The sequence below is a fragment of the Candoia aspera genome, chromosome 1 (assembly GCF_035149785.1).
Source record: "Candoia aspera isolate rCanAsp1 chromosome 1, rCanAsp1.hap2, whole genome shotgun sequence".
NCBI lineage: Eukaryota > Metazoa > Chordata > Lepidosauria > Squamata > Boidae > Candoia > Candoia aspera.
In genome coordinates this window covers 136364966-136389492 of record NC_086153.1, presented here as the reverse complement: position 1 = coordinate 136389492, position 24527 = coordinate 136364966, and the positions used below count along the sequence as shown (strand labels likewise).

The following is a 24527-nucleotide window of genomic DNA, read 5'->3' as shown; positions in this document are numbered from 1 at the left end:
TTGACGACCGACAGGAAGCTCTGGCGTGGGCTGGTCCATGAAGTCACGAAGAGTTGGAAGCGACTGAACGAAGAAACAACAAGGTTTATTAACTACAACAAATGAAACCCAATCAATAAATTCTGTGGCATTCAATAACGCTTAAATCCACATAAATGGCCAAACTGGATGTGGTGGACATGATGGCTATATTTGCACACAGATTCTTACTTAAATGAATATTTACTCCTTAAGTGAATATTTACTGAATTAACTGAGTTGCTTAAATTTGCACAACTGGCTGAATGAAATAATCTTGCTGGCTGTGTTTACAAATGAGTAATTACAGACTAGCCAACTGTAGTTTAACCTAACATGAGCCTGGTTGATATGCAACCAGAATATCCTATGTTTTACAAAATACATAGCAGCTGCAGGGATTCTGATGCTGCAGAAGAATCATGATAAAAGTTAATTAGCTAAAGATAAAGGCTCTTAAAACTATATTGAATTAAAAATAACGTATTTCTATTTTCAACTACTTAAAATTTGTTGGGCTTAAGCGGTTCGGGGTGGGGGACTGAAGCTGCTTTTCCATGGCAATGCTGATGCTTTGAGCAGCCTTTTGGTAGAGATTAGATGAGCGTTTCTCGATCTCAGCAACTTTAAGATGTGTGGACTTCAAGTTGCTGAGATTGAGAAACAGTGGATTAAACTAACCTCCTCCCTGCTGGTTTTGAGAAATTCTTAAAAGACTGAACTTTTTGGAGAGCATTCTCTTAGGCTTATATATGACATCATCTTTTTATCCCCTTTTTGCTGTTCTACATGGCTGTGGATGGCTTCTTTCAGGCTTAGCTTGTGGATATTTTGTTTTATATTCTGTGCAAGGTGCTGAGATTCATTTGATCGTGGCAAGGTAGAAACGTGATAAACGAGCCTGAAACTGTGGCTGCATTTTATTTATTTATTTATTTGATTCATTGATTGATTTTATCCTGCCTTTATTTTTATAAATAAGGTGGCAAACATGCCAAATACTCCTCCCTCCTCCTATTTTCCCCACAACAGCAACCCTGTGAGGTGGGTTGGGCTGAGAGGGAGGGACTGGCCCAAGATCACCCAGCCGGCTTTCATGCGTAAGGCAGGACTAGAACTCTCAGCCTCCTGGTTTCTAGCCCTGCACCTTAACCACTAGATATACTTACCTACGGTTAACCAGTTTACTTACCTGGCCACATTTCTTGGATTTACACAACACGCTGAACCATACAGGTTGGATTCACTTAACACAGCTAGGCTAAAACATAGTTATTTTGTGGTTATGTATTGTGTGAATATAACCTACGAATATAGAGAATCAACTTTTCATTTTCAAATGATCTAGGTTTCTTTTCTATAAGCCCACTGATATGCAGCTATTTATTTCCTTTATTGACACATTCATTAATTGCCCAGTTCTACAGGACAGCAATTGACTAATCCCTGATTTGGATTCTTCTCACTCTTCCTATGTGCAATAGTTTCTAAAAGTCAAGACATCTCTGTGGACAGAGAGGTGCTGCTGAACTAAATGGGGCAATGCACAAATAACCATGCACGTGACTGAATCATCGGTGCCTCAGCAGAGCAACAAGTGGATGCTACATTTCTGCTTACCTGCCTTCTAGGATAGCTGCTAGTGTCTGTTCCATTAGTTTCATGTCTGTTAGGTTTGTGTAGAATACAGCATTTGATTCCAAAAAGGAGCATGAAAATGTATAAATATATTGCCAAATATATTACTGCTGCTCCTTAAAAAAATAGATACCACTTAAAGCAACCACCTCTTTTCCTGGGATTATATAGCTCCTTTAAAGACTTCTGATATTCTTTGCTTTTATGGAAGAGCAATGCCTGCCCTGAATGAGGATTCTGTTTCAGCCTACTAAAAAATGTTAGGGTTCAAGTTGGGAATTCTTGAGCTTGGTGAAGAAATGACATCTGAAATGGCTGAAACTCGGTTGTAAAACTCCAGATACCTACTAGATGGCAGCAAAAAGCTTAGAGTCACTTGTATTATTACTTTGCTGCCACCTAGTGCTGTTTTACAGCCCAGTTCTGGTAGCCCCACCTTTACCTTATCAGTTAATTTAAGGCCAAATTGTTGTGGAAACCCTTTCTTACCAAAAGCCCGGAGTCTCTTGAAATGCTGCATAAAAGCTATGGCGTAAGAAAGGAAAAGATGTGTCTATTCTGCAATTAGGAAGAAGCCTGGCCCCATTTAAATGTTGAACTGGCACAGTTCCCTCTTCCCTGGAATGAACCCAGCTTGCCTCCATCTTGATTTCCATGGCAATCAGAGGAGGTTCTTGCTTCCTCTTGAAAAAGTGGGTATGTTTTGTGGGGTTTGCAGCACCTCCATTCCTGCTCTCTAAACTGGGCTGTGGCCTTTGTGGGTCATGAAGCAGCTTAAAATACTGCTTATGAGTATAAACGAACATCCAGTAATTTATTTTAAAACAATCCTTTTAGATCTCTAGTATGCTTTTAATCAAACCGTAGTTCTCCATGGAGATTACAACAGATCTAAAAGACTAAAAACGACAGAATGCATTCTGGGGAATGTTTTACCTGGTGAATTTTTATTTGTCACACAACTGTGTGAAATATACGGGATCATGGAGAACAGAAGGCTTTTCAAAAAGAAAAACCAGCTGGCTGACCGAAAAAAAATCCAGATGACAGGACTGGACTCAAATCCTTCTGCAGTCACCACTGGCATATCCATGGTGTGGGGTTTTTTTTTCTTTTTTTACTGTGACTAAACCTCCATCCATGTTTTTGCTCTCTTCCCATTTTGCTTGCTTCTTGGGAGGGAAAAAGTGGCTGGCCATGATGAATAGCCCTTTAACGACAAGAAGAGCACTTGAGGACCTTGGGAAATCAAGACTGCTGACTGGTTTGAAGAGGTAAAGATTGGTGCTCTTAATTAGGCAAGCAGAGAGGCGCTGTTTACTTTGGTTTGACAGCCGCTGCGTCTGCCTGCTCTCAATCAAGAAGCAGCTTGAAATCCCCAGGACATTTGCTTGTTCTTTTAAATTTCAGAATTAAAAATTTAGCATCCACGAAAAAAGGGCTGGTGCCTGCTAGGGCATGGAGCGGTGGTCTGGTGCCAGTTGTCTGTGAAGCCCATCTGCTAAGTTCCTGCTGTTCCAGCCCTTGGCACACCCTGTCTGGTCCAACAGAAATCCTCTCTTGGCTGTCAGGCAGAGATTTTGATGCAAAGTCTTTCTTTCCTGAGATCATAAAACGACACCAGGCCCTTGCGCTGTTGATGGAAGGCAACCGCTCTTCCATGGATGGCTGCCATTGTTACCCTCTTTTGCTGATCCTTGGTCCCATGGTTGAAACAGTTGCCTGCTGCATAGATATTGAAATGATAATGGGACAAGAGGGGTGTTTGGGGTGGTGTGGTGTGGGATGGGATGGGATGGGGGATCTTCACTTGCCATTCCTATATACTAGGCAAATTAGAATACTATTTCTTCAAAGGATTTTTAAAAAACACATACAAGGTAGACAAGCTGGTATACTCAGTATTGTGGGCTGCATCATGAGGTGGCTTATACAAGAACCAAGAGCTGAGTTGGTACATCACATTAAGCCATAATGTGATTTGTGTCACTTGGATTTAGAGTCCAATGTGATTCTAGCCACTAAGTTCTGTAAATCATGGTTTATAGCTTAGCATATTGCATGAACCCAGCTAATCACAGTTTAGTGCAATCTATTTCCTGCTGACCAATGTAGACGAACATGTAATAAAACAAGTTGCTTTGTTTGCAGTGACCACAAGGAAGACACGAATGCAGATGTTGACTGCATTTCTCGGGGCTGGTTGCAAGGGCGATGCCAAATTTAGCGCATTCCCTCGCTCTTCTGTGGTGTCATTCGGGAAGGGATTTTACGGCTTGATGGCCTTACGGCTTGATGGCCGTGGTTAAAAATACTGCTTTTCTGCTCTCCAGATGTATGACGAAATTCGCGTGCATTTTTAAAATCCCGATCACACGGACAATGTACCGCAGCAGCAGGACCTCCTACTTGAGGAAAACACGGACAGAAGGCAAGGCGGCGCTTTTACGCGCGCGCCCCTTGGTCACGCGCCTTCCCCGAGGCGGGCAACCCCGCCGGGAGGGATGGACAGCCTGGCCTTGGGAAGGGGGGCTGTGCAACGGCTGCCTCGCGAATTAGCGCGAAACCGCCTCAGAAATGAAACCCCCTGCTTTTGAATCGTTGCGCTTGAGGTACAAAATCACACCTATGCTTGCCCCCTCCTCTTTTTCTCCATCCCAGCTGGCCCCGCTGGAAGTCCGCTAGTCCCCCCTTGCAGGTTTCGCAAACCAGGGCGCAGCAGCCTGGCCGGCTGAAGGGTTGATCCTTCGCGCGGAGGCCGGGCCGTGTCGTCCGCTTCCCTTTTGTACTTTCGAGCTCGCTATTCCCCGACGGGCCAGCACAGCCACCTCCGCTCAACGCGCCCTGAACGTCAGCTGGCCCGGGACCCGCTTTGCAGCTCGCTGGCTGGCTGGCTCCCACCCCTCCCCTTCCCCGCCGTCTCGTTTGAACGGCAGCTCTCTTGTTTTAATAGATCCCTTATTTTAATTTGCCTTTTTAAGCAGCAGGCTTTTAATGCTGGTGGAGAGGCGGCTTCCTCATTTTCACCTCTAAAGCAGGTCAGTTCGCCGCCTTATTCATTCACCCGTCACAGTAACCTTTGGAATTATCCCGGCCTCTCTCCCGCACAGCATGTGAGGAGCATAGCAATAAGAGCAGCGCACCTGCTGACACGCTCTGCCAGCGCTTTATGCATTATAGATACATCCAGGCAGACAAATCGGCACAATATAGCCGCTGCAGCCCTCCAGCATCACAGGTCTCTTTTTTCGTGGATGCATGTGTGCATGGATGTGGGAATGTGCTCACCAATGGGCCAGAACTTGGCAAAAGAGGGGAAATAAAGCAACCCACACATATTGAAGGCAACTGGTGCAGTCTGCAGTGGCAATAATAATAATGCCTATTCCTCTGCCTTTTAAGGGTGAAAAAGAGGATTTCTGTGTTTGAACACCATTCAATTCTGGCCCATTCTTCTCAGGTGACGGGATGCTTAGTTTAACCTTCCATTCCTCTGCTGACTCTTTCTGGACTTACACATTGCACTTGGCCTAAATGTGGTTGTTTTCTGTTCTGTTTTAGTGTGTTGTATTTATATGTTTGAAAAATGTATATGGCCACCTATATTATATAAAATAATTCTAGGCAGCTAACACACACATAAATGAAAACACGAGATTTATTTATTTATATTTCAAATTTAGTCATTATGATGCCAGTTATTGATTGTAACCCCAGAGTGATATGTGCATCCACTCAACTGTGGCTTATTCAACAAACCATAATTGGACAAACCTTGGCTTGATGTGATATGTGAATCCAGTTTCTATCTGCCTCTTTACTCTCCACAAGCTATCCTTACCTTCAGATAATTAGCTTGAGCTTGCTTGGTAATAAACCAATGGACCACATCCCAGGTTAAACGAATAGGCTTCTGCTCACCCAACAGAATGTACTGTTCCCTCCCTCTTCTGCATGTTTCCCAATTTGTCCTGGAACAACCTTCAGAGCTGATTTCAGGGGCAAGGGAGGGGGCGTGTTCAGAGAGAAAATTATTTTTGCTTGCAGATGCTGTTTGTTCATTTGATGGACAAAACTCCTTATCTTTCAGGGAAGAGTTTGGATAGAAGATTACAGACGGCATTAACAAATGAACTACGAATGGCTTCTTTCTTTGGATGGGCCTGTTCTGCCACGAATACTATCTGGCCCTCTATTCTGATATGCTTGGGAAAATTCTGATGCATTTTGGTCTCAGAAGCAAGTTAAAGCTAGCATTAGTATTTAGGCATAATTCCTTGCTTAACTGGGTAAAGTTAAGAGGGAAATAGCTGTTTTCATATTGAGCAGGCCTGGTTGAAACAGGTGAAGGAGGCTGTGTCCCATAATTCTTCTCAAAACCATTTGGGGAGAGTTTATGGGGCACCACTAGTGGGTGCCCTGCTTTAGAGAAACAAACAAGACCTAGACCGGAGCCTGTCTTTATAATTTCCCATTTTATTGCAGTCTTCTCCATCCATTACCCACTGCCCTCCAATTATACACATGCAATTGCTAAGCCCTGAATGTGTTCAGAACAAAAGCCATCAAGACAAGTTAGCTCATATAGATCACTATGAGCAGGAAAAAAGCCCATCTGAATAATTGTGACGGTTTGTATATACTCTATAAGCTGGCAATAACTGCAGGGATGAATTTGGCGGTAGATTAACAGGAAATCCCAAGGGTGATAGCCAGGATGTATTGAAACCGACCAGTGTATAAATTCTGATATTACAACAATTTTACCATATGTTCATAATTAAAAAGCTTTTTTATTGCACTTGCTGGAAGAACATTTACAGATTAGCTGAGGTATATACAGCTTCTGAAATGAGCTTTTGCAAAAAAGAAATGGATGGGTTTATCCTAACTTGAGGCACTGAGTGTTGAAGCTGTCGCCCTCTTTGACAGCCACAGCCTCGAGTAGAGCCTGTTTCTTTTGCATGCTGCGAGAAGACTCAAGTTCATACATGGTTGTCAAATTGAAGAGAACACTCTCATGGAGGTAGTGTTTAGGATCCTGCTGAACCATTCCTTCCAGCTGACGGAGGGAATCCTTCAGTTTTCCCAGATAAAGAAGACAAACGGCAGCATTGTTGTTAGCCTAAAGAAAATATATATTAGATTTCTTCATGAAATCCAAAGGAACCACTCTAGAGAAAATGCAACAGACTTTAAATACTTTTCTATCTGAGCTCTGATTTTGGGGAAGGACTTGGATGCTTTCTTTGTTGGTAGAGTTCCTACCACTACAACAGTGCCTGTTTTTGGAGCTCAAGATGGATATGAGGAACACCTCAACCTAAACTGGTTCCTCAACTGGATGCCCTCCACAGGCTAGCTGAGACTTCTGGGAATTTATATCTCAATTCATGTGGAGGGTTCCAGATTGGAGAAGGCTGAACTGTAGATTACTCTGCATCCTTCCAGTGAAGTTCACCAAACAAATTCTGACTGTGCTAAGTACTGCTACTTGTTCCGTAAATGGATATATCCACGCAGTATTCTAAACCAGACACTAAAGGGTAATAAACTTTTGAAGCCCATGAGCCATGGCTATATATTTAACATTAAGGTTTCTTACCACAGCGTTTGATGGATCAATCTTCAAAATTTCTGTGAAGAATTTGTGAGCTTCTGCAAAGTTATTCTGACCAAGATGGAGAAATGCTCTAAAACAAGAGGAGGAAGACAGAGAGAACGTGTGCATTCCTTCAGAAAATGACTCCTTTAGAAAACTCAAATATTTGCATTATAAAAGGAAGCTACATTCTTGTCTCTTCATATATATGAGTGTTCTCTCAGTTGATATTTGTAAATTAATCTTGGATCTAAATGATAATTTAGATTTCAGATTAAACAATGCAACTTGAAGCTATGGTTTGACAGAGTAGTTACTAATTCATACAGTAAGAAGAGGTAAACAGAAGTATAGCATTGAGTACCAAGTGAAGAGGGAACTCTTCAGCAGATTCTATTTCCTATATTGTTGTTTATTCGTTCAGTCGCTTCCGACTCTTCGTGACTTCATGGACCAGCCCACGCCAGAGCTTCCTGTCGGTCGTCAACACCCCCAGCTCCCCCAGGGATGAGTCCGTCACCTCTAGAATATCATCCATCCACCTTGCCCTTGGTCGGTCCCTCTTCCTTTTGCCCTCCACTCTCCCTAGCATCAGCACCTTCTCCAGGGTGTCCTGTCTTCTCATTATGTGGCCAAAGTATTTCAGTTTTGCCTTTAATATCCTTCCCTCCAGTGAGCAGTCTGGCTTTATTTCCTGGAGTATGGACTGGTTTGATCTTCTATTTCCTATATATTTTTTGCAAATACGTTCACTGTCTTCAAAACTTTAGATAAGCACTTGAAACATATTAAATGAGTACACTTCAATAAAGATTTCTTCTATTCACAGACAAAACTGGGATCCATGGAAGCTTCCAATGGTTGGTGTTTTAGCTGGTTTCTTCAATGTTCTATTCCAAGTGCAAGCACTGCTACTTTTTGGAAGGTCTCCCCCTAATGCTGAACAACTTTGGGAAACAAGGAACTGCAAGAGAGGGGAATCAAAGTAAACTGCTATCTAGGCTGCTTCCTCTAGTATGTACAAAATTTTGCTGAGCACAACTCTGGATTCGATACATTCAGTGAACGTATGTCCCACTGTGTTAAATGCTTCTTCTTAGTAAGTATGGGTAGGTCTGCATTGCAGCATTAATCTGCCAAGTTGACATAGGAGTAAATTTGCATATGAAAGTGACTAGAACAAGGCAAATCTATAGTGGTCAAGGAAGAAATCTTGTAATAAAAGCTAACTTTTTTTCATGGCTACACTATGTCATACAAATCTCATGGGTTGGTAGGTGCCAATCTGTCTTTCTTCTGGCAGCTGAGGTTACATAAAAGATAAATGAAGAGAAAGGGGTATTCTCTAGGGCCCCTTAATGTTCACAGTCCATTCTTTGCAAAATCATGTCTAAGATTAATTTGGCATTTATGTCTCCCACCTGTTCATTAAAACCATAATTTGGTCCTTCAGTCCATCCAATTTTTGAGCCACTTTCTCAACATCTTGAAAATACTTCTCAGCCATTTTAATGTCTCCAATCTGGATAGTACATAAATGGTAAGTAACAGTTACTACAAATAACAAAACACAAGAGAGACTCATCAGTAGGTAGGTCTTCATAAAGAAATTACTTTCAGCACTAGGGAGTAAAAGAGGAAAAAAATGTAACGTACAGCAAATATAAACAAAAAACCTAACCCAATCAATACTCAGCTAAGATTAGTGGTTTGGGTCAAAATTAATTAATTTTGGGTGAAAATTTATTAATTATTAGCACACAGACACACACACACTAGCCCTCATTGTTAAAAAAAGATGTGACAATCTGCAGATAAGTAGCTGAATATGCTGATTCTCAAAGACATATAGCCCCTGGCTCACTCCAATTACATCAAATCACCTTTAGAAATAGCTCAGGAATATTCAAGAAAACTATTACACCATCAAAACCCAGAGAGATTTGTTTAAAAGAATAAATGTCAGAACTACTATAATGTGTATGGCTGTTTAGGTAGGGCCTTGTATTTTTCCAGCTACAGGCACCTTGCACCTATCTTGTCCCTAGTGCCGATGAAACCACCTTCTTATTCCAGGCATTTTACATAAATGTTTATCTGTGGCCTTTTAAAGCCAATCCATTCCCCCATATACAAACACACTATACCGTACTGAAAGGGGTTCTAAGATTGTTACAAGAGCCATCTTCTACTAGATACAGGGAAGATTAGTTGCTCTTCAAGTTCAGTAATTAGGGACAGGTTCAATGTCTGGCCAAAAGGCAGCAAGGACAAATCCCCAGTAGGCTTCCATTTCAAACAATGTATTTCTGTGTGCATCCTGAATTTCCCATAGCCTAACTGAGATTTTCCTTCCTACAAAAATCTAGATCTCAGTAGTTGATAACTAGGTGGATTGAGTTCTCTGAAAGGAAAACAGGTAGGGATTTAATTACTGTTGGCTCAGTGGCCTATATAGAGGGTCAGAAAGAGAGTGGGAAAATAATTCCAGTTTCCAGCACAATTTATTGTGTGCAGTGAAAAAAGAACATAAAACGGGGGCTATTATGAGCTACAGTTTTATTTTATCCTTGCTACAAGGTGGGGCTGAGAGCTATGGCTCAAAGGAAAACAGCTTCTTAGTTATATATTGTGAACTGCCAAGGGCTTTCAGCAGTCCCAAACAGGCAGGAAACCCAGGAGTCTTTTCAAGCCTCCAGAAGACTGCTAGACGTGGCTGCTGGGCTACATTCAGTTTGAGACTTTATTATGGATCTTCTGTATCTAGCCCCAAGATCTGGTTGCTTTGGGAATATTACAAGAGGAGATCGTGCGGTAGTCTAAGCTGGAATAAACTTCTGCAGATTCCCTGGTCCTCCCTATGAAAGTTCTGTGAAGACACACTGATTTCCTGAATTTCCTGAATATTTGTGTATCTTTGCCACAAAATGTTACCAGAACTTCTTGTGGGTCCTATTGATAACCAGAGAGTCTGAGTGAAAAATAGCACAAAAGTTTGCTGCTTGTTTTAGTGATCTATCATAGAATTTGCCAGTCTGGAAAAACAAACAAACATTGCCCCTTAGATTCTGATACTGGTACTCAGGCCTAGACTGGCCATCCCAAATACTGAATTTGTTCTTCATCTATTCTCTTAACAGTCACTTAATGACCACAATTGGGACCAGCAACTCTGTCACTAAGTGACACAGTTGTTAAGCAAGACATCACGTGACCGCAACTTCTGACTTTACTCCTGGCTTCCCCATTGTCTCTGCTTGTTCGAAGCCAGCTGTGAAGTGCACAAATGGCGATCACATGACTGTGGGATGCTATGATGGTTGTAAATGCCCACTGGTTGAGAAGCACCTGAATCTCAATCATGTGACTGTGGGAATGCTGCAGAGGTCGTAAGTGCAAGGACTGGCTATAAAGTTATTTTTTCAGCACGGCTGTAACTTTGAATGGTCACTAAACAGGGCAGTCATTAAGTGAGGTCTACCTGTATAGACTTGTCTGTATATTTGGAAGCACTGTCTTCCTACTTGGCCCACTTGCACTTTTCCTTTAACTGATGGAAAGATGGCCTGATATTCATCAATAAAATACTGTGATACAAAGCAGAATTCATGCTTCCTTTAGTGATGGAAAGTCACCCAGATCCTGAGGAACCCCAAACCATGACACTATCACCTCAGTGTTTGATAGCTGGAATGAGAGTCTTATTAAGGAATGCAGTATTTGGTTTCCATTTGACATAACAATCCCCACAAAGGGGATTGATTTTTTGATTCACCTATCCATGGAACATTCTGTCAGAAATGAAGAGGGTCATCCAGGTGCTTTTTGGCAAACCTGAGATGAACACCAGTGTTGTTCTTATGAGCCATGACTTCTGCCTTGCTATTCTCCCATGAACCCTGTTTTTACTCTGTTTTTTGATGCTGGAGTAGCCAAGGTAAGAATGACCTGCAGATCCTTGTTAGTTATTCTGGGGTTCTTTGTGATTCCTTGGATGATTTCATGCTGTGCTCTGGGGAGTGATTTTGACAGGATGGCCACTGATTATTGTTCATAATCTTTATTTCCTGATTAAGTTACTGACAATGAATTGGTGGAGTCCCAGCCCTTTAGAATTGATGTTGTAATCTTTTCTAGGTTAATAGGCATCAACTACTTTTTAAGAAAGGTCTTCAGAAATTTCTTTTCATTGGGATATATATCCCTCTAGAACCTGTGTTGTGAGAACTTCACTGTGATGAGGAGAGCTAAAGTTTGTGAGATTTATATAGTGCAGAACTGGCCCACATCAGCCCTGATTGTTTAATGAAGTACATACACACCTTGCCGATTGTTTAATGAAGTACATACACACCTTGCCCTAGCTATCCCTTTAACTGAACATGGAGGTGATTATCTTTTTATGCTGGCACATCACATGTTGGAAGAAATAAGTGAAACAAGCATGAAATGTTGGTGTTATTTATCCACTTATATTCTCTTTATATATCACTTGATCCCACATTAAGCTCTAATAACATTCCATGGCAAAGATATACAAATGTCTAGGAATTCTGGAAGGGTTGAGTACTTTTTCAGAGGACTAATGGTGTTAAGAACATTCAGGCCTGGGGCACTGATTTTTGTTTAAATGTTCAACAAGTAGCTTCCTGCTTCCTTTTTAAACACTTCCCAGTCATGTGTTTACTATTCTCCAGTTCAGTTTCTTAACTGGACTGGACTTCATAGACAACCACTAGCACTCCACAAATAGTCCTGGTAGATGATGAGAAAGAGGGAAAGGGCGCTGCCTGCTTGTCTGCATGCCTCTTTTGCTGTCTATGGAAAACAGCTCCAAGATCATGCCTTTGTCCTTGGCTATGGCCTTCTTGCCCAGGACTCCATCAGCTTCCTGAGTCTGGGCCTTAAAAGGAATGCTTCCTTGTGGCAGAGAGACTACTGCCCCTTTGGAAGCACCCTAAGCAGGCTTTGAGGCAGAGGGCTTACCACTTTTATTTTTGTATGTTTATATGGATGCCATTAGAAGGCAGCTAGGAAGAAGAATCTAGGGTGCTGGTTGGTTAACATGTCCTGATGTTAAAAGATGCATCAGAAAAATAGGGAAGAATGGAAATCAGCCTAGAAGCAAGCAATGAAGTAACAGCCAGCAGAAAGTGATATAGTAAGATGGGGCAACTTGACGTTTCAGAGAGAAGGCCATGCCTTCCTTTTGGGTTGCTTTTTAACCATGGAAGTCAATGTGACAGCAACGGTGACTTCTCCAGTCCTCAGTCCTGCTTTTCAGCGCACAGTCAGTTGCTGGTAAGCCATCACTTACCTAATCCTTGATAAAAGTGTTGACGTGGGATATATCACAGAGATCTGGCTACAGAACATAAGGAAGCTAATCTTTTCCAGCTCTGTTGGTAAAGCTTCTCCGTGATACAAGCAAGCAAGGAGAGGGAAGAGGGGTGTCATGATTTATAGGAATTCCTTTTTGCTGGTCATATGCTCCAACTGACACTCTTTTGATTTTTCATGCATGCCACTGCACTGAGTGGCCAGGACAATGGCGGGACCTGTTGGTGTAATGTTAACCCTGCTGCTTTAGTCTGTATTCCTGAGATAGCTGGGCTCATGTCAGGTATGACATGATTTACCCTGTTCTCTGTTCTGGAGAATTTCACCATTCACACTAAAGTAGTCCACTAAGGAGCAATTCAGGTTTTATGTTTTCTGTAAGAACCTGGGACCTTTCCTAACTAATACAGGGCCCCATGATGCAGTAGGGCATGTGCTGGATGTGGTATTCTATTCAGGTAGGATTGATGAGCAGAAGATTGTGATAATGTTGATGCCTTAGATGATCTGTGGAGTATGGAAGTGGCCAGGCAGTTGATACTATTGTTTCTAAGTCCACTCTTCTCAAAACCAAGAGAGGATTAGCGAGAGATGAAGATCTAACATTTGTTTAACATCTTGTCCCTTATGCTGTTCAACATCAACAGGGGACTGCTGGGGGAGGTTTTGAAATAGAGAGATGACACCTAGCTCTATTATTTACTGTCCAGCTCCTAGGAAGCAGTTGGTAGGCTTGAATATTGCTCAAGTCTAATAATGGGTTAGATGTGGAAGAGGAAAGATAAACTTGAATCCAGATAAGGAAATTCTGTTTGTCAATAGGAAATTGGAGATGAAGTTTGAAGTTCAGTCTGTTTTAGATGAAGGTGCACAGTCTGGGGGAGCTCCTTGATTCTCAGCCATTACTGTATTCACAGATGAAAAGGTGAAAGGTCCCCTGTGCAAGCACCAAGTCATGTCTGACCCTTTGGGGGGACGCCACTTTTGCGATGTTTTCTTGGCAGACTATATTGGGGTGGTTTGCCATTGCCTTCCCCAGTTGTCACCTTCCCCAGCAAGCTGGGTACTCATTCTACCGACCTTGGAAGGATGGAAGGATGAGTGGACCTGAGCCAGCTACCCGAGAATCCAGCTTCTGCTGGGATCGAACTCAGGTTGTGGGGAATTTTGGTTGCAATACTGCCACCTACCACTCTGTGCCACACAAGGCCACGTGTATTCACAGATAGGGTTGCTTTTGTCCATAATTATTCATACTTTGGTTTCATTCTATCTCAACTGCCACAACCTGTTCTATTTGGATCTGTCTGTCCTAACAGCCAGGAACCACGCTGAGACAAGGAATAGGTCTCTAGTATTTTATTACTGCTACATAACAGAAAATCCTAACAAACTGAAGAAGCGTGGGAAAAACCCAGACATACAAACCCCAAAGGCTAAGCCGGGCCCGATCTGTGTCTCTTTGAATGGCTACCTAATTCCTCAGTACTACGCATGCGCTTTACAGCCTGGATGGGAGCCCCCTGCTTGCCATCCTTACTCATGACACTGTCCTTGAAAAGTGACTGGAAGTGATGCAACGTGATGTCAGGCCCAGCCCAAGAACGCCACAGAATCAATCCAGCTGAACTTCAGTTCTTTATTTGCTCATACCATATAGACAGAATCTTGCCGAACTAAAGCTACTCTACCTAACCTAAGGGGAAATAACCTGGGAAGGCTCTAGGGTATGGCTATTTTAAACAGTCTTCCCACATTCCATCTCTGGACTGTGTTTTCTCTTATCTTGCTCTCCTCCTTGGAATGTGCTCCCTCCTTCCTGAGAACCAGAAGCATTACTGAAATCCAACACATGCAGCAGGTAGGTGGCTAACTGATACAGAGATCATATGGTATCTGCACTGCAGCAGTTGCCTAACTGTGTAGGGTCTACCTGAAGGACCATCACTCTTAGGAACTTATTTAACAGTTAAGGTCTGCAAGAGAGGCTCTTTTGACTCTGTCCCCTCACTGTATGGCCTGTTATCTGGCATGAAGGAGACAGCCTTCCCTTTAATTGTTCCCAGGCTATGGAATGTGCTCCCTTGGGACATGCACTTTGGCCCCCATTCTCTCAGCATTAAAAAAACAATTAAAGACAGTTTTTCAACTGGACTTTTAACTTTACTTGATTTCTTGTTAGTTTTGATTTACATTTTTAACTTTTAGCATTGGCTTTTGTTGTAAGAAAATTAAAAATACACACCAGACTAGAAAGACAAGATATAAGATATAAATTCAACCAGTCAGTCAGTCAGTGATTGGCTTCTCTCTCCCTTCCTTCCAATTCAGGAAACACAATTTGGCAGCTTTTGATGTGCTTCCCATACGACACACACAGACATGGCCTACTGACAAACGAGAGGCGGCTTCTTCGATACCATGATTCCAGACCCTTTTGAAAAGCAACAGGCTTTTCAGCTGCTATTGTTCAAGGTTATGTAAGCAAGCCAATAGGTTTCTTGGGCTTTGCCTTCAGTTCTACTGCACTGAAAGGAAAAGGTCCCACTCTGACAGTAAAACACTAATTCAAGAATGTCCAATAATCTCTCTTCCTCCAAGGCCCCTGATAACAGCAGGAAGACAGGATTCCCTTTAGAGCTTGTTAACACTGTTCTATGAATTGGACAGACAGATTGCTCCTTGGAGACATCAGGCAGTCTCCTTGCATCCTACCAAAGGTTGGGCATCTTGCCTTTCAGCAAACCAGCCTCTGATGGCTCTCAGAATAGAAAGAGCAGAGTTGGGAAACCAGCTCCTCTCTTTAGAACAGTCACCTAAAGGGAACCTGTTATTTTTCTTGATGGATCACAAGTCTTTTCTGTAATGTAAGAGGGCACAAGTGGTTTTTAAAAGAATGATTTGACAAATGTTTTAATATTCTGCCTCTGACAGGCTATCTTCAATGTGAATCACCTAATGATAATATTCTTTTAATCAAAAGAAGACTGAGTTAGACTGCTTCTTCAAAAAAAGTCATCTCTTTCAGCTGACACCACACAATTGCCCTGATCCAAATGCTACAGATTCCTCAGGTGTTCTTGCTATTTAACCCAATTGTAGAGGCTGGATTACACTTTTCATGGCTTGGGGCAGGATACTTGAAGGACTACCTCCTGCTGCATGGAACTTCTCACGCCTCAAGATCTCCTTCTGAACTTCTTTCTCAAGTGCCTCCAAAGGGGGACTTTTTCAAAGGTGGTACCCTATCCCTTATCTTGGTGTTATTTTGATGCCAGGCGAAGTTCCATTTTGTTTTTCAAGGCCTTTTTTTATTTCTTAGTGGTCAGCCAAAAGCTATCCCTCACAATGGTTTTACAAATTAACCGTTTTTATTACTATTGTATTTTGAATGAGTTAATTTCTGATTGTGAGCCACCACCCAGAATGTATTACAAGGTGCCTAATACATATTATTAATAACCAAATATTAAATTCTTCACTTTAATTATAAAAATGAAGAAACTTTGAAATATTATAAAATTATAAAACCATCTTAGAGATATCTTTTGGAGCCTCCAAGAAAGAAAATGAGTTGTCCCATCTCATCTTTTATAAAGTGACTAAATTTCTGCTAAGACTTCTCGGATCCTTATAGTCTGATTCAGTGTTACTCTATTTATGCCTGACTGGTTCAGTGAGCTGTGAACAGCAAGCTAAATTTGGCTGAAGTAACAAGGGGCAATTAAATATCACTTCTTGTATCTGTTATTATGCTGAAAACAGAACTTTTCTTTTGGTAGTAAAATCACATGGGAAGAAAACAAGAGAGGCACAGGTTTCATGCTGAAGACAAATGTAGCACTGATCTTTTCAAAAGCACCAGTGCCACAGGAAACCAAAAAATAATCTTTCCTATCAAAAATGCTTGCTATGTAACAGAAATGGAAGCAGGCAGAGTGAGACAGCACCTCAGGCAACATATGGTTAGTATTTACTTGTTATTGTACTTTTACTACCAGCGATGGGAGAAATGTTAAGGATTTTCTTCCTTGTATGCCAAAATAATTTGGCTAGCTATGTGACCTACACACCTTGCCTTGATTAGATGATGGTGGCTAGGGCTGCATGTTGCTCAAAGGGCAAAAGGGTCCTTATCTTTGTCTTGAGGACCACTACACAGAACTCAGCATTGCAATTTGGAGAATGAAAAGTTAATCTACTTTCCTGTATTCTACAGAAAAATGTGGAGTATTTATTACCCCCTGTACATCATTTGGGGTGTGTGTGTGTGTGTGTGTGTTTATAACAAGACTGGAAAATGTCAAGTACACAGTCTCTCTCACTGAAGTAAGAGAACCACTGGTCTACAAAACAATGCTCACCATTGTGAGTTTACAGACTTTGTTATTTAAGCTATTATGTTTTCTTCCAATAATAACTGACAGAATGCTCATTACATTTAAATTGTAGGTATTCCGCTCTGTCTGGAATAGCGAGAAGTCAGACAGACAACCCTAGGAAGTTATCTCGGTCTGTAAGAACATTCACCTCATGCTTCCTTCCAAATTTAATTTGGTACTGATGTAACCATCCGCTTTAAATCTCTCAGCAATACTTTCTCAATATTTTCATTTCATGAAACAGCACAATTTGCACATCAAGCTATCTAAAATTAGGGCATTTTAAAAGTCCCCCAATATTAATGCTAGTGGGTCTAAGCAGGGCTCTCACTTGGCATTATTCAGAATCAGGTACATACCTGCAGGAAAATCCTTCCAATTCCACTCAGCAGCTGAGGTTCTTGCTCTGGGTAGTATTTCATGACAGTGTGATATGTCTCCACAGCAAGCACATAGTCCTAAGGAGTAAAGAAAGCACAAAGGGGGGACAGAGTCAACATTTATTCTTTACTCTATATACCTTGAAGTGAGTGAAGCTGCATACATGCATGATAAAACAGATGGAAGTAAAAATCTTCGAAGTGAGGACACCGTGTTTGAAAAATATGATGACAAGATTTCCTATTTTCTTGGCACCTCGCAGAGGGAGTGGGCTTAGGAGAAGAGACAGCACCGCATGGGAGAGATGTTTTACCGCTTCTACTGCATGCACACTGAACATAGGACAAAGCAGCCACGAAGCCGAATCAAATTCAGGGAGACTCCAGTAAGCAACAGTTTTACATCTGCCATGATCACAATAAGCATCCTTTGGTTCTCTCCCTCTCTTACTTCCTCTCTCTCTCATTCTCTCTCACACACACACACACACACACACACACACACACACACACTTCCTTATCACCATTCTGCATGGGAAGCAAACCTCTTCTGTGGTGCCAACTGCTCTGCCAGCCAGATTTCCAATGCTCTGAAAATGATTCATGCTGGGAAAATGGCCACAGCTTATGTGTTGCTTCATGAGGGAGCAGTCGCTAGAGCTAGATGAAGGGAATTTTAAATGAGCTCAGCGGAGCTGGGATGGGGGTTCAGTGAATGAACAGGAACAACCATCCTCCCTATTTTGATTACTGTTCAGTCCTTCTGAAGAATGGCTTTAAAAAAATGCATTAGGAATGCTTATCTGTTCATATCATGTATAGCTTCCTGATGGATATATCTTGGTCTCCATTTAAATGTGGATTTTCAAAAATTCAGTTAAAAAAGAACTAAAATAAGCTTAGTGCAGGAATTTTGCAGAAATATTTTCAAGTAGTAAGAACACCTAAGGGGAGGCAGTATGATTGGGCTCCTATTTTTTTTAAAATAAATATTTATTGTGTTTCTAATCTGACAAATTCCCAAAACCCAGCCTGCGTTAGAATAAATCACAACAAAACAGACACTGATGAGAAATTAAAAACTAAGTACCCCACATGGGACCAAATACAGAGGGATTCTGAATATTATAGAAAGGACTTGCAGAATTCTGCACACAGGCTTTGATGTAACAAGTCTATGAATACATGGCAGAGATTCTGTGGCTAAATCCCTCCCTCCCCTGCCCCTTCCACTTACATACTTAAGTCATTCCCAAAATTGTATTAAATGCTTCTCTTGAAGGTCCAAGCTCAGGTGTGGATTTTTGGCTAGCTGTGGTCATAACAGACATGGGGGTGGGGGGGCTTCAAATGCATTCTTCAGATACAGAAACTCCATATGCAGTAATGTGGCTCTTGCCATCTGTTTCTCTCCCCGCTTTTCTCCAACGAAGATTCTGCCAGATGCAAAGCCCTAACACCTACTTTGCTTTCAAGCAGACTCACCAGCTTTTCCACTGATGCATTGCATTCAGGGAGGCTACATTTTGGGGCGATACGAATAGTATTTGTATCAATTACTGAAAATTACAAGTAAAAATTGAAAATAGAGACAAATATCAATTTTAAAAACAGGACCAAGGCAACACCAAAGCTTTCGTTAAAATCCAGATACAGTATTGATTCCCAGACTTAAGGTCGAGGCAGCAGTAAAATTGTTGATTGCCCCCCACCCCCGCAGCCTCTTTCTCCTGTCGAGATAGCAGTGGCAAGAGCCATTCTATAGCCAAGCAATTTTACTGTAACATAATCTTACACAGATTTATGTTCTATGTCTCCTTTACATTAGAAAGGTGACTCTAAATTAAAAGAAAGTAGTTACTTGGAGAGACCAAGTCTCCTGTTTAATTGGTTGATAACAAATACAAGAGAGAGAGGGAAGGAGAACAAAAAGGATACATGGGTAAAAAGATGCATCTTTTGCTATGCAGATCTCATCTTCCAGCATTCAAACGCTTAATACTCGTTCAAATAATTGTTTTCCAACTCTACTCCACTGTTATAACTGGTATGGAGTACAGTTTTGTGGGATTATTTTGTTTATTTATGAATGTAACGATAGCCAATTAATAGCTTTTCTAACTTTAAGTTATGAATCCTTTCATGCAAACTAAGCATAATCTAATTTCTATATATCTCTCCATTTCCTGAAGCCAGGCTGTAGTCTTTGCTCTTTATGTCTATTTAACAGCTATATGCTCCTATTCTAGTACAAGTAGTCCTCGTTTAGTGACTACAGTTGGTTCTGGAGAAATGTCACTAAGCAAATCCTGTGAGAGTGAGATGCTGCAAAGATTGCTGGTTGCTGCTGTCTCGTTCAGATAAAGTTTTCTCAGTGTCCTGTGCCTGACCCATTCCCCCCCCCCTTTTTGTACCCTCACAGGGCAGAGAGATTGCTTAAACAAGCTGTCTCTTCCTGAGCTGCCTTTCTCCACAGCACAGTCCTAACCTCATGCTAACAATCTCAGCTCTGTGACCTTAGTTGATTAGAAGCCTCAGCCAGCTCACAGGTGCTGCCTGAAACTGACCAGACCTTAATCAACTTCACACTGAAGGCTTTTCTTGTCCTAAATGCATGCATTGGTTGGAAAAAATTTCTACTACCATTTCTTACAGTGGTATTTGTGAATGGTCATTATCCAAGGCAGTTGCTAAATGAGGACTACCTGTATTAGAGTTCATAACTAATCAGTTTATCAGGTTTCTCTTTAATAGATTGTGGGAATGCTGGAAACATACCTTGATTCAAGCAAAACATTTGGCCAAGTACCACATACTGTTGGGCAACTAGTTAAATGTGGGCTGGATAGCATGTCAATTAACTGAACACATAGCTAGCTTGAAAATCACACTCATAGTGTCTCCATCAATGGTTTTTATCACCAGAGACTGGCCAGAGTATTGAGTGGGGTAGCACAAATCTCAGTCCTGAGTCCTCTACACTTCAGTATGTTTATTAATGACTTGGATGAAGAATTGGGAGAAATTATTATTAAATTTCAGATGACAGAAAATTGGGTGGGATAGCTAATACACTAGAGTAGAGAAATAAAATTAAAAACAATCTTGATAGGTTTGAGGAATGGGCTGAAAGTAACAGAATGAAGTTTAGCAGACAAATCTGTAGTTATTCGTTTAAGACAGAAAAATCAAACTTATGGGCACAGAATGGGGGGATACTTGGCTTGATAATGGTACCCGTGAAAAATATTTTGGAACAATAATTGACTGCAGGATGAATATGAACCAGAATTGTGTGATATGGTTGCAAAACAGGCATATACAATTTTAGGCTGTATCAACTAAGATATAATTTCCAAATCATTTGAAGGAATTGTTCTACTTTCTTCTGCTTTGATCAGACTCTACCTCAAATACTATGTCCAGTTCTGGGCACCACACCTGATGGAGGAGTCAAAGAAAATGGAATACGTTTTGAGAAGGGCTAACAAAGATGACAGGAGACGAAAGCTGAGAGAGGTAGAAGCAGCTGGGTATGTTTTGCTTTGAGAAAAGGCTTTGAGAGGGATATGATAGTATCCTTCAAATACCTGAAAGGATGTCATACAAAAGACCAAGTCCTGTTTTATTTTGTTCTAGAGTTTACGATACAGAATGATGCATTTACATTCCTGGAAGGCAGATTCTGACGGGCTGAAAGAAAAAGTGCCCTAACAATAAGAGCAGTTTGACAGCAGAACCAGTGGCCCACAGAGGGGGTGGGATCAATGGCCTAAATGTTGCCTTCCAACACTGCCTCTGTGAATTTTTAGAAGAAAGCACCTATCAATGCCCAATTAATAAGAAATGCTTCTTTCATTCATCTTATTCCTTATTCTTAGCAATCTACTTGTGCTCTTCATTAGAAAGAAATTGATTTCAAAGTCATAAGAATGCAATGTATGCTACTGTCTTTTGGGAAGGGAGGGCTGTCACTACATGGCAGTGTCCTGCATTTTACAGCAATTCCAGAAGAAATCTAATTTATTCATGGCACATTAAATTAAAGCTGATAACTAAGTGACTTATTTTGAAGAAATATAAAATATAAAAGCTGCACCAAATTTCTTGTAAATACATACTCCTAATTATTTGTACTTGTGTGATTTTAAGTCTTATTGGTATGAAAACATTGTTTTATAGGAATTCTAGACACTTTTAATGTTAATTAACTTTATTATCAAGCTATTTTAAAAATAAAAAAATGCAGGAAAATATTTGCCTCCACTATATAGGGCATATGATTCATGCAGAAAATATTTTCATAGAAGTGCACTTTTTATGATTGTATACAGCTTTGCAAACTCCATCACGTTATTAGGCAGCTACAAATTACTAATTTCTCCTACCAACTGAATGGGTTCCATAAGAATAAGGAATGGAGGCTATTTCCACCCCTCACCCTCAAACCTGATCTGGTCTGAATTTGACTTAGAGGGTTGCAGTTGCAGCAGAACTGATGGGAAGACAGCAAAGAGAAGCGTATCTACTCATGTGAAATTTGATTCAGGTACATGGTAGCCTATCCCAGTAGGTGCTCAGCATCAGCACTACTAATAGCAGCAGGTCCCATTTCATACGACACCAGTTTAACAGCTACAAATCATATTTCCACTGTGCTAATGCTTCCTACCGTGATGAAGATACATTTGCAGAGAATGCACTTAACCTACAATACATAAAATACCTTTATGGAAACCACAGATAATGCTGGAACACCTACCAAAGCATTTGCCCAACCCCTCCCCTCAGTCCATCACATTTACTCTTCTCAAGTTAAAGGAAGGTTTTGTGAGCTGGGAAAGGGTGTCTAAAGGGCCTAAATACATTAAAAATATTTGCATTAAAATAGAAACATAATGCTACTAGCCATACAGTAGCCATACAAATGGCTACTGAAAAATAGTTGTCTTTCACCTAACTAATTGTTGGTTTGAAATGCAGCTGCAAGGAAACAATTCCATGCAGCAAACTGTTTGTGGAAAGTGGCTGTCAATGCACTTCCATTTATTCCAAAGATGCAGGGCGAACCTTTTTTTTTTTTGCAATTTGCAATGGTCTGCTTGAGTACCGCTAGAAATATATACAGAATTCCTCTTCACAAATGATTTGTTACTCTGTGTTGACTCCAAATTATAGCTGCCATCACTTTGTTATACTGCTTCTCTACATGCAAAACAGTTCACAACAAAGCCCAAAGACCACAAAGGGCTACTGCATAGCGCTCTTTCTAAGTGACTATATTTCACCTGTTTAATGAGCTATCTTATAAGTTGCCAATTTAATGTATGTACCAAGTACCCAAAACAGTATGATTTACAAGTATTATTAGCCAAATTACAATATTTTTATACTTCTCTTGACTGCTGCTAATATTGGAGTCTACTGGCAGCATAAACCAGTTATAAACAAGTAATAGAGCTGTATGGTGTTTTAGATTCAATTCCCAAAAAGTGCTTCAGAATGTGCGTGTAGTCGGCTCTGCAACTCTTTAAAGCAGCTGCGTCTTTTCCCAGGATTGTGTAGCCAGACAAAAATCCAGATGCTTGAAAGAGATGTAGAAAGGGACGTCTGTGCTTCCAAGCAGCTTTTTGGACTCAAATCTGAAGTGTTGCACAGTCCTAGAATATAATCTTCCCACTGTTTTTTGAAAGAAATCTGCATAAGTTGACAGATGGGAGGTAAAAGCCTTCTCTAGACTGATTCTAAAGCTTCAAGCCCCTCCAGGCAAGAATCAAAATGCAGCTGAGAAAAGGAAGTAAAGGCTGACAGCATGTTCATTCATCTATATCTTGGAGGAAATTCACAACAAATCATGTTTATTCTTCCAAAGTGACACTAGCCACGGAAAAGGAAGCGGAAAAGTAGGAGATTCTAAATGGTAGCACTGGTCGGATGCAGCCTTTTTCTTCAGCTACTCCCCCAGGAAGATTCTGCAGTTATGAATTTTTGAACTAGTCCTTAGCCTTTTATTAAATTAAGACACTGACCTTAGCAGGCATCTGAACAAATTAAATCGAGGGATATTAATTCACTTGGAGACCAATTTTAGTCCTGAAAGAAAAACTACAAACATTTACAGAGATTTCAGGTGAAATTTTCTCAACCTCATAGAGGCCTATAGACTGCGGAATGACCTGGTTTAGCTTGGGATGTGAAAATGGAGATCAATGATATTACTAACTCAGGAGAGAAGTAAAAACCAAAAAACCAAAAACAGTTCTGAGACTTGGGGTGAAACTGATTGGTGAAACGGTTCTCAAGAATATTATCTGTCACTCTTGCTATATTATTAGCAGCCAAACATTTCTATGCCTTGGAGAATTCATAAAACAGAAAAGGTGCTGCTGCAGTTTCCTTTCAAACTGCAATAGAAAGAAACAGAGGAGCTGCACGATATGCCCCTCCCCTTAAAATATATTAGGGCTTCACCACACCTGAGTCTGAAATCAGCAACAGCATGAATGTGCGCAGTGGAAACAGTATTAGAGCACAATTTGAATAATGGGTGACACCAGCTTTAGGATGTTATCTGGATATAAAGGATGTGTTGATCCTGTTACTGTTTGGATCAATGTTTTCTTGTGATCACCTGGTTTGAAATGTATTCTTATGCTGAGAGTTCTAAGTCGGCTTCGGACTCTTTCTGACAAACACGCAAGAGCAAAACGAAACCGGTGCTAGCTGTGGCAGCCCGGAAATCCACTCCTGAAAATGCCCCTTGGTGTTGCCGTTATCTCACCTCTGAAATGATTTCGGCAGGAGTGTCCAGCCATGCCCCACGTGGCCGCAAACGGCACTCTAACTCCTCTCCAGCCTCTCTTGACATTCTACTCGAGTATATATGGTAAATCTGCAGCAAGTGCACCCACCTACCTTCATCATTAGCAGACAGTTTGCCGTGGAGTACATCACCCGGCCCAGACGTGACCTCCACAGCTGAACAGAGGCTGTAAAAAGAGAGCAGCTTGTGAATGTGCACAAATAAATTAGAAGCTCTTTCCCTAGCCATCAATTATCGGTCATATGCATTCCAACTGAAACGATTTCCCCTCGTTAACATCACCACATTTTGAGCACAGTGTTTCTAACATTCTGCCATGTTGCTCTGAAAAACCTGCACCCACT

The 24527-nt window shown here is 41.1% G+C and overlaps 1 protein-coding gene across 3 annotated transcripts in view; it reads right to left on the bottom strand.

Annotated features, from left to right (window-relative positions):
* Window positions 1–5312: 5312 nt before the first annotated feature.
* TRAPPC12 (trafficking protein particle complex subunit 12) overlaps window positions 5313–24527 on the bottom strand; it is an 83723-nt gene continuing 64508 nt past the window's right edge. For 2 of the 3 annotated variants that reach the window (XM_063314023.1, XM_063314032.1), the window contains 5 exons: window positions 24276–24349; window positions 17340–17438; window positions 8680–8780; window positions 7262–7349; window positions 5313–6781 (listed from right to left, as the gene is read on the bottom strand). In XM_063314023.1, the coding sequence (XP_063170093.1) occupies window positions 6539–6781; window positions 7262–7349; window positions 8680–8780; window positions 17340–17438; window positions 24276–24349 (605 nt within the window). In that variant the 3' untranslated portion in view covers window positions 5313–6538. The remainder of the gene's footprint in view (window positions 6782–7261; window positions 7350–8679; window positions 8781–17339; window positions 17439–24275; window positions 24350–24527) is intronic. The other variant, XM_063314041.1, reaches the window with a different exon arrangement.